Source organism: Amblyomma americanum, chromosome 9, assembly GCF_052857255.1.
Source record: "Amblyomma americanum isolate KBUSLIRL-KWMA chromosome 9, ASM5285725v1, whole genome shotgun sequence".
Classification (NCBI taxonomy): domain Eukaryota; kingdom Metazoa; phylum Arthropoda; class Arachnida; order Ixodida; family Ixodidae; genus Amblyomma; species Amblyomma americanum.
Genome location: NC_135505.1, coordinates 73,378,311 through 73,389,032, shown reverse-complemented (window position 1 = coordinate 73,389,032; position 10,722 = coordinate 73,378,311). Strand labels below are relative to the sequence as shown.

General features: G+C 42.9%; 1 protein-coding gene across 1 annotated transcript in view; it reads right to left on the bottom strand.

The window, feature by feature from the left end:
* Positions 1–1,982: 1,982 nt before the first annotated feature.
* LOC144103423 (venom metalloproteinase antarease TserMP_A-like) overlaps positions 1,983–10,722 on the bottom strand; it is an 81,049-nt gene continuing 72,309 nt past the window's right edge. Inside the window, exons 12-14 of the mRNA XM_077636144.1 lie at positions 5,017–5,161; positions 2,335–2,404; positions 1,983–2,290 (exon numbers count right to left, since the gene is read on the bottom strand). Coding sequence (XP_077492270.1) covers positions 1,983–2,290; positions 2,335–2,404; positions 5,017–5,161 — 523 coding nt within the window. The remainder of the gene's footprint in view (positions 2,291–2,334; positions 2,405–5,016; positions 5,162–10,722) is intronic.

The following is a 10,722-nucleotide window of genomic DNA, read 5'->3' as shown; positions in this document are numbered from 1 at the left end:
AATGAGACTCGGCTCATAAAGGCTGGTTATACCAAGCAGATGCAAGTCTCCATAATATTAATATTATCATTATTATTAATAAGACTTGGAGCTGCTTGGTATAACCAGCCTTTATGAGCCGATCAGTTTAATAAAAGAAGCTATTTTGCATGGAGAGCATGCAAGATTTGTTCCGCGCATTGTGAAAGCATTATTTCTCCACGGCACGTTTAATCAGCTTAGAATGAGATGACGTAAAGAGGAGCAATGGCTTGCTGCTTCGTGGCTCGTAAGACCAACACGTGTGAAGGTGCAATAATCTGAGTATGAGGGGATGGAGGCACTGAACAAAGGTGGCTTTGATCTGCGTAAAGACTGCGTCAAATTTTTCCGCACTTGTGTCTATTAAGAAGAAAGTGATCAACATAGCGAAAACACTCTACAACCTTAGATCCTACCAATTTTTCGCAAAAATTTGACGCAGTCATTACGCAGATTAAGGCCACCTTTATTTTGTGCCTCCATCCCCTCATAATTACTGAAGTGCCAGATAATCATGTCATCCGATTTTTTGATATCAAACTCAGATTAATGCACCTTAACACGTGTTGGTTTTACGAGCCACTAAGCAGCAAGCCATTGCTCCTCTTTACGTCATCTCATTCTAAGCTGATTAAACGTGCCGTGGAGAAATAATGCTTTCACAATGCGCGGAACAAATCTTGCATGCACTCCATGCAAGATAGCTTCATTTATTAAACTGACGGGCTCATAAAGCCTGGTTATCCCAAGCAGCTGCAGGTCTCATTGTCAGAATCTATTCTTAGTAGTTTGTGCAAAAACAGTAAAGAGGAACGGGTAGACTCGTTGATGCGAAAAGACAAAGAAAAAACCACTGTTGTGCCTTACAATCATTTCTCCCACAGACTAAAAAAGATAGAGCACGTGTCAAAGTCATTTTTTCGGCTATGGATAAGCTTGGAAAGATGTGCAAAATGGTTAATACCGATTTTGCTCCTAGAGAGTGCGACGTCAATCATAAAAATCAATTCGTCTCCTGTGAAAAAGAGGAGTTTATGCCATTCCCTTGTCATGCGGCAAGCTTTATGTGGGTCAGACGGGGAGATGCCTCAATGAAAGCCTGAAGAAGCACAACAACAATGTGCATAACACTGTAAAAGGGCGTCTTGGCATCCACTGTGGAGTGTGTGACAGCAAAACTTACCACCCCGAATTCACTCGCATACAAGTTTTGATCAAGCACAGCAACCAACTAAGACGTGAAATAATTGAAGCAGCGCACATCGCCTGGTCAAAAAACGCCTGCGTCAGCAGCCCCTCTTTACCCATTGGTTCCAAAGAACTGGCATTTTCAGCGGGGATGGGGGGGGGGATGATAATCTTTGTTATCGTCCTTGTTGACTGCAGCATGTTTAAATGACGAATATATGAACGGTTATGTGTTTTATTCTTTTTGTTGGAACTGCATATATTCCTAATTTCTAGCAATAAAAATCAGTTGCAAGCAAGCGCTCGTCTGTGTCATGTCTTCCTCGTAGTCCCTGTCAAAGTGCACGCTATTCTGTTTTAAAATGATTTAAAAACTCGCCCAAGCACCTGTTTTAACCGAATATCAGGTTGCAGTGCACAGCGCACCTCACGGCCATAGGCGTCGACGGGTAGTTTTCCGACGTGAGTGTCGAGCAGCTACGCTGAGGTCACAGGGAATGGCATTTACGGAAAAAAAGGTGGTAGTGTCAAACTCCGCTCGGATGCTACGTACGCCGTCTTTGTGCGAATGAGACTACTGGACAGGATTCTCTGGCCAGTAAGCGCCGGAGTGAGATCGGAGGCCGCCGGAAGATGGAACCGGGATAACGAGCGGAGACTGCTGTAGTGAAAACGTGACCCGCGATGCTATACAGATAATACACGTGGGACAGGTTGATCTAAAGGTTGTGCTTCGACGGACTCCATCACGGTAGAGTGCGACGAATATCCAGCTAGAGGATGCGGAGAACCGTAGGTCTCGGGCGGTCCTCGTGATGTACGGTCGGAGTAAAAGCGAGGAGCAGTGCGCTGACAGTAAGAAAACTGTGGGAAAGGCTGGGTCGAGTTTTGGATTCAGAATGTCGAGGCTGTCGCGACAGACGCATTCGGTGGCGTTGACTGATGGAGTCGTGGCAATCGGGGCATGCCAGCACAGGGACTTGAACAGCATAGCTGTGGTCACGTAAGCCGGATGGCCGGGCAAGCTGCTTGAGTGGTACCAGCTCATCTCGAACTATTTCTTCGATGGTGTTCAGAAAGCCTGCGATAGAGGCTCTTTGATACTAGCCACGGTCGCAACAGTACCAGCCGTCCAATCTATGTCGTGATACGGCGAGTCTTGAGTGTCTCGAATGTCCGGCAGTGCTGAGGACATCTGAAACCGAATTTAGGTTGTTCTTGACGTTGAGAAACTGGCAGACATCTTATGCAATAATCTTGAGATGTCCCACATTTGTTTTTTACACGTCCGACCGTTTACCGTCTTGCCCAGATTCAGAACAGCTTTGATGTAAGTGGTGCAATTCTCGCCCATAGCTTGGGTCATTTGAGCAAGGGTCTACTCAGCCTGTTTCTTCTTTGTAGTAGAGGTGTAGAAACATTGTCAGATCGTTGACAAATCGTTCCCATGTGGTGAATGAGTTTTTATGGTTGTCATAGAACAACTGGGTGCTTTGGGTAAAAAAAACACTACATTTGCAATAATTGCGACCGAGTCCAGAGGTTGTGGGGGCTCACGCGTTCGTAGGGAGTAATCCACTCGTCAATATCTTCGCCGGCCTGGTCAGCAAAGAGACAGTGCTCCCAAAACGATTGCGCCGCGGGTCTTGTAGTTGTGGACGGCACATCAGTAGTTTGGAACGAATGGACCTGCGTTGATGTTCACGCTGTGTGCGCTGTCTGCTTCTTCGTGAATGGCACTGGTGGGAGAACACCAGGACGACGACTCCGGCGATGCACGAATGGTTTAGGCTGCGTCTGGTGGGAGACGACGCACCTATTACCTCCGCTAGATTGTTACGTGCCAGGAGTTTATTGGCGCAGCGTGGAATCGATGGAGTTGAACGGAGCTCAGTTGGACGAGGCTACTCAAGCTGTGACGGCAGGCCCCGAAAGTCGTTTTTCTTCTCTCCAGGAGGCCTCCTAACTTCATGATCAGGGCTGGTTCAATTTTGTTGCATCTGTTTCACTTAACTTTCCTTCAGTTAGACTGGCATAGGATTTGCGTAAGCGATCAATTAAGTTCGACTCGGAATAATTCTCAATGTTACCAAATTGTTTTGGCAATCACCGTTTTTCTCTAACGTTTTCTGAAGAAATATTGAACTGCGAAATTATACGCGGCCATTAAAAGTATTGCTTGGTAGTGTATAAATAGCGATAATAAAAAATCCAACTAAACTTAGCAAATATTATTTCACTCCCAAAGCAGACGGCTCAAAATTTCACCAAAACTTCACCCCCCCCTATGTAATGCCTTCTTGCCCTTAAGAGAAAAAATAAATGAAATATAAATTTAAATTTCATACACTTCACGAATTTCTTCATTCAGCTTGATTCACACTTACACTTCAATATTCAAGTGTTTTAAAACGAAGATGAAGGGTTAAGTATTTGTGTATTATTTTCCACAAGGAACGTCTTTCAGCATTATATACTTATGTCATTATACCACAATTGATTCATAACCGCATACACTATTGCATGTCACCATAAGGCCATAAACACGTTCCGCAATTGGAATGGCTTACAAACATCCAAAATGAAGATGTTAGGATCATCACATTTAGCTCATACACCACCCCCTCTCATCCAATTTAACAAAACCTTAACATCGTGATGTGAAGATCTATACCAAAAGGAAATTTAGGTCTCCTCGTGTGTCAATCAGGCAACAACTGCAAAAGCAACCGCACTTAACCTCAATGAACCGCAAAACAGTATTATCGGCTGACTTACAGCATAAACTTATTTACTTTGGAGAAAGTAAACTCAAAATTCAATAAACATAAAGTATAATTTATTGTTAGGTCATTTTGAAATACTCAGGCTACATGCTTTAAATTATCTCGATTTGAGGAATTGTTTTGACATCGCCTGAATTAAGTTACTTAGGCATTGACTTGAAAACCGAAATTTCGAAATCGAACTTTTATTTCTGACCCGCCGCGGTGGCTCAGTGGTTAGGGCGCTCGACTACTGATCCGGAGTTCCCGGGTTTGAACCCGACCGCGGCTGCTGCGTTTTTATGGAGGAAAAACGCTAAGGCGCCAATGTGCTGTGCGATGTCAGTGCACGTTAAAGATCCCCAGGTGGTCGAAATTATTCCGGAGCCCTCCACTACGGCACCCCTTTCTTCCTTTCTTCTTTCACTCTCTCTCTTATCCCTTCCCTTACGGCGCGGTTCAGGTGTCCAACGATATATGAGACAGATACTGCGCCATTTCCTTTCCCCAAAAACCAATTATTATTAATTATCAACTTTTATTCCTGTGCGTCCTTTGCATGCCAAAATGTATATTGTTGCTTTGCTTTATTCGGTCTGTTATTGTATTGATACATCTTGTATATATTATGCTATTTCTATTGTTCTTTTTGCTAAAATTTCCGTGGGACCTTATAAGAATACTTGACGCACTTTTCGTAGGACACCCTCAAAGAGTTTAGTTTTGCGAGTTCGTTCTTTACCACCTTTTTGTAAACATGTGAAAAAGATATGTTCATTAAAGAGAAACTGACACACATCAGTATATTGACAGCTGCGGTTTGTGTGTACGAGCGACATATTAAGGCGCACTCTCTGATCAGCTAAATTGTGCACGCGTTTCAGGGTCCGAGTTTTTTGTCGACAAGACTTGAAAACTTCGGAATTATTACTGGAAGACCGTTGTATTATGAAGTCCGGTATATACCAAGAGTTAAGCGTTTTACGAAAATTACTATGTCTTTTAGAACTAAAAAACTTGGAATGATATTATTGGCACTTACCTCTAAGAACGACACTCCAGGTTCTTTGGGTACCATTTCTTTACAAAGCTGCGTGGTGTTCACAAGGACAAGCTTTATGCTCTCTTTGTTCATTTTCCTTGAGTGTCGAGGTACATGGGAAAGTAGACATTTTCCGCGGTCACTTCTGTAAGGGACAGGCGTGCGACAATTTTTTCTCGAAAGACCTGGAATACAGCTTACCATATAGGCCAATCTGCAGTTCACTTCAAATCGTCCGTTTTCCTTTCTTATTCAGAGTATTCGGGACGACGCAGATCACCACGTTCAGATAGTAATCAATGCTTTTCATGCAATGCAGATAGTAATCAATGCTTTACGCGCTCATATATTGCGTTTGCAAAGCTTTCACGGCTTATTTGGCCAGCAGCCTGCGAAAAGGAGCTCATTAAGCGGAGTAGAGATCCAGTGCTCTTTTTTCTAAAAAGCGTCTGGCTGGCTTTTCCATGATTAAAAACCCGAAAAAATATTGACGCGGCGCATCTGCGCAGTGACTTTATTGTCTTTGTTCCTGCAAAGAAGGTTCCTGTGTTTCACGAGGAAGTATTGACGCGGCGCATCTGCGCTGCGACTTTATTGTCTTTGTTTCCGCGAAGAAAGTTCCTCTGTTTACCAGCGTCATACTTGCGAGCATGGTGTTTTTTTTATAAAAATGTTTTAAACTGAAGACAGTTATAGCGAGGGCGAGAAGAGATGGAACTGAAGTAAAGCAAAAGGGAGTTCCGGTAGGCTGCCCAGCAGTACACAGGAATAAGGGCATGTAAAAGGTAAAACAAGCCCAACAAGGACACAAGATACGAACATGTCCATAGCGAAGACAATCTTTGGCACAAGCACGACGTCTTCAAATACAGGAAGAGTGCTTTTGAAACGCTTAAGGCCATCGATAGCGGTTTCCATAACACGAGTATATTATTCCTCGTCGGAAGGCCGGATTGAGGCGATCTAGAGCCCAGCAAACCGAGTGCCTTTTAGCGCTTAACACAACAATATACCAGACTACATGTTCTAGCGTCTGCTCATAAATATTTGTGCCTTTAACATGGCATACACCATGGCAAAGCAGAATTGTTGCTGCTTTGTAAAAAGAATGGTGGTGGTTTAGCTGTGGTTAAACCTGGAGTGACCCGATAGCTACAGCTGGCCGAGTGGAACTTGGTCACGTGACGAACCACATGATCAGTCACGGCGCCGCCGAAAGCTGCTGCGCACCACGTGACCAACCACGTGACAGCGTTCCGGCGCAGCCACAGGGTGGTAGCGCAGCCACAGAGTGCTGGCGCCGCCACGCAGACGGCTCGAAATGCTACCGTAATGTAGCTATCGCTACAAAAGTACTCCGAGACATCACCCTTAACAAAAACGCAATGTTGTGCACGCCGCTGTAAATACGCCTGAATTCGAGGGTGTACAACAAAGTTTAAAACTGTGAGACGGCGGTTGCGAAATTTGAGTTCCATGTGGCGTTTATGTTCTTGAGGAAGCCTGAAAAACCTGCAGGCTAACAAGAAGCTATGATGCAGATACATTGACATGAATTGCCTCGATGAGGTCAGATCAGGCGGCTTCGTCAGCGCGCTGATTCCGTGATGCCTCTGTCACCTGCCAGCCTTTGGAATGATATACCGCGACCTTTAATTACTGGGCTGTGATAACCTTCGTGAATTAAGAGAGGAGCTGTTTGAGAGATATCCGGCGTACTGCAGCTTGAAGGCATATGTATCGGTATGAGTTGGAAACGGCCTCTCTTAACCACAGGACCTTTGCAGTGGACGTGATTCTATGATTTCTAGCCAGCTTGAGCACATGGGCACATAATTAAGGATACCGTATTAGTGGGAGTTGTTCATGTGTACTAGCGTGTACTTCAGAGCTTCCGCAGTGGCGCCTTCCTGTTGAAAGATGTACGAAGCAATAACCTCATACAGGCTTTGCCATACAAAAGTCACACAATTTGTAAGATAGTTAATGCCAACTGTGTGACAAATATATGATTTTGAAAATATGAATGACATTTGTGTGACATTTTTTGGATAACAATCTGACATTTGTGTGAAAATTGTATACATTTCTATGACATACTGCATGAGCTTATCGCATCATAAAACTTCTTTCGGCAGGGCTGTTATCTGTGTAAATGAAAGTATTGGATTATCTGTTCCTCTTTGCTGACTGGAATTATAATGCGACGGTTGGCATAAAAGGGCATTCATTCTCTTTAAATAAATTATGCAGCAGAAGTGTTGCTGGAATTCTACAAGGAATTAGCTACCTCTAGGAAATATTGCTAGTCGTTTGCGTATGAAACCAGTACTGCCGTCGATGTATATAGTGTGACTGCCGACAATATCTAAGTTAATGTTCTGCGTGTTAGTGAGACTGCTAATAGGTTTGAATATTGGCTATGTTCGCTGTTGAGGAGGTTCGAATGAAAATGTGACTGGTGTGGCAGTCTGATCAAAGCATTCTGTGGGGATCATGTTTTTTAGTACCTGGACACCACTCAAAAGCGACAATTATAAAAGGCATAGAGACACCACTTTCAATACTTCAACTATCACAGCGGCGTACGTCGTCCACTTCCGCTGTTATCAATTAGCGCAGAGAAACAGCTCAAATTATTGTCGCAAATTATTTCAATGCTTCTAAAGTAATGCTAGTCATTAGTCTATTTTGGTGTAGCATTTCAAGTATATTTGCAGTGCTTCATATTCATTTCAACGTTAAGAATCTTCTACTCCTGTTTCATTACCACGATATCTTAGAAGTAGCAGTAACTCATAGCTTGTAGATAATTTAACAGAAGTACGAAATCACTCCATTATATGCAGCTTCATATGTCGTTGCCTCAGTAATGTTTCAGTACTGCCGGGTGACTGAAGGAAAAGGAAGCTGCTCCTATATGACTAGACGCAGTTTACAGGAGCCACACAAGAAAGTGAGAATCTGGCAAAAAAGTGCGAGCGCATCCACCGGACGAAGGAAAGTGGATGACCTCTGCGGCATGTCGAATAGCGAAAGCTGCACTGAACGTCCAACGCGATTTAGGACAAGAAAAGCAGAGATGGGTGATCATAATGCCCTCTAATGAACCAAATGCAACAATTGACGCAAGCTCGTTTGTAAAATGGAAGGGAAGAGTGGACTACAAAGGGCATTTTAACACGCAAAATCTACCAGAGACACATGCCGGCTAAGTTGCTTTAAAAACAAAAGCAGTCATGACTGATGTGCGTCAAGACATAAGGACCTCACCAATTCCTGAGCGCCACTATCATATCTCAGGCATCGAAGAATGTGCTAGTTCTTTCTCTTAACGCACATGTCGTCTTTAAATGCTAAAACAGGCTTAAGTTTTTGTCTTTATGTCACATTGCAGATAAGAAGGACTTTTCCAGAAACAAAACGAGCCAACATTCAGCGAACTTTGACCGCAGCTACACCACTAAATGCGCAAGCTTAGAAATAAGAGCGGTTGTACTTGTAATTGCCTGCAGCTCATTCGGAGTTGAAGGGATATCAGCTATCAAGGGCTACTTGTGAATTACAGCTTCAATGAAGGACGCAAAATGTACAGGAAAGTGATTGTTCTCATCAAAATTAAATAACTTAAGCACCTATCATTTAAGCAATAAGTGGGTTCTTTTCGCTACCAGTTCCACTTATGTGGAGTACCACTTTGATAACGATCTATGCGGAGGTTGCTTCACACCTTTCAGTGCAAATATTCTGCTGAACCATGAGCCTATCTGCCTATAAATATAAATTGCTTAATCCTTTTGGCCATGGTGTCTTGAAATTATAGCGAAGTGAAAGGATTTGTTCAAGTGTGATGCATAAAAGGTTCTGTATAAGAACACAAATAGAATATAGTTGTAATTGTGTGCACGACCTTGGATATACCGCTTGTTTTTAGTTTTTTGTAGATGTTGGCGAAGAAAGTGCACGACAGAATCCGGCCGGTGTACATGCTCATTCATCAACAACTTTCTATCTGTTGCCTTCAACACAGTGATCATTTATTAAACATTCTAGCTTCACCCGTGCTGGAAACTTGAGAGTTTGTGCCCTCATCCTACCCATATATATAATTGTAAACCATAAGTGTTTACGGGCTCTCAATTCATGACGTGACACATTTATGTTAAGACGTCTAGAATCTAAAGCTAGGTGTGGCTGCATCCGGAAAACTGTCGTTTTATTCTAAGTTGGGAAATTGCACCTCGTGTACTGTGCTCTAAATGAAAAATTTCTGGCATAGATTTCTGGAAGGTGAATTTCTGTAACTTCCTCAATTACAAGAAGCAAAAGCTGAAAACAATATACAGTATAAGAAGAGAGGTTTTGGGAGTAATTATTAGTCGAACTTGGGAAAGCGAAAACTAAGCTTACTCGCGGTTACTCTTTAAGCTGTAAATATTCTGGCTGCATGTTGATGGACTGGCAGTAATCTGTCAAATACATAAAGTTCAGAAGGTTATGAAGGCTCCCAATGGCCCTATATGGCCCTATAACAGGTCAAGAATTTTAGACAGCCACCCAACGAGGTTTGCAGAGACCGATAGGGGCGCTGGCCGTCTGCGGCCAAGAAAGATCAACAGTTTGCATGCAGAGGCTGAATTACGGCTCCCGGAAATTATTGAGAGCAATTAAGCACAGATCTTGGTTTAATGGTTACAAAATTGCTTCTGCAAGGCTTTTCATGCGCGCTAATTTTCATGAATCGGCACGCTCGTGTTCAGGTCGAGCAGGACGTCATGTTTTCATACAACATAGCCTCCACACCGAAAAAGTTGGGTAAACGATTGATCTCTGATTTATAACTGTTGCACCAACATAACTCATGCGTTGTAAAATAAGGAAATCTCGTCTTGTTTTATTTGCGTTTCCCGCTCATCGTACAATCTCGAGTCCGTTGCTAGTAGAAAAAATGAACAGAGCAAAAACAGCGTTGTCGTGGAGAAAAATGATAATTCTGAACCTGTTCCAACGTGCCTGGTGCATAAAAGCCGTTACTAACAGTCCCAGATGCTTCCGCTTTAACATGTTTTTGCTCCGTAAGCATTCAAAACCCTGGAACTTCTTCGAAGAGGCTACAACGCCAAAAAAGCAGTCCTAGTGCACTTTTCTCGTGTATTCAATTTAAATACCAACAAACTGAAAATTGCAGTCAGCACCCCTGCACATGTTATCAGTAAGGAACTCTATACTTCGATAGCTGAAAGTTCGTTGTTCATGCATACGCTTTCATTACTATGCTCTGTTTAGTAATGAATTCTAACCCTAAATTAAATACCCTCTAGTTCCAAAAAATTCCAACCGTGATTGCAACAATATCGTAGCTTTTCGTCACCAAGCACATTCCTCTAACAGTATTGCGCTATTAGTTGAATGGGGCAGAGGCCAACCGAAGTATTGACATATCAGTGATGGTTTTCTTCACTAGTTAAACTAATCAACAAAAGTAAACGAATTTAACGAGCAGCTAGAAGCTGCACCCCCTCATTCACTCAGGACTAGTGCCAAAATATAACAAAGAAGTTCGTCCCCTGAGTTGCGTGAACGCATGCACTTTCATTTTATTAATACCAAAAAATACGGTCTGCAGCAAACCGAGGAAATGTACCAAAAGTTTCTCGCGCATGTATTTGTATTCAGCCATGTTAGCTTTACATATTTGTAGTGTTT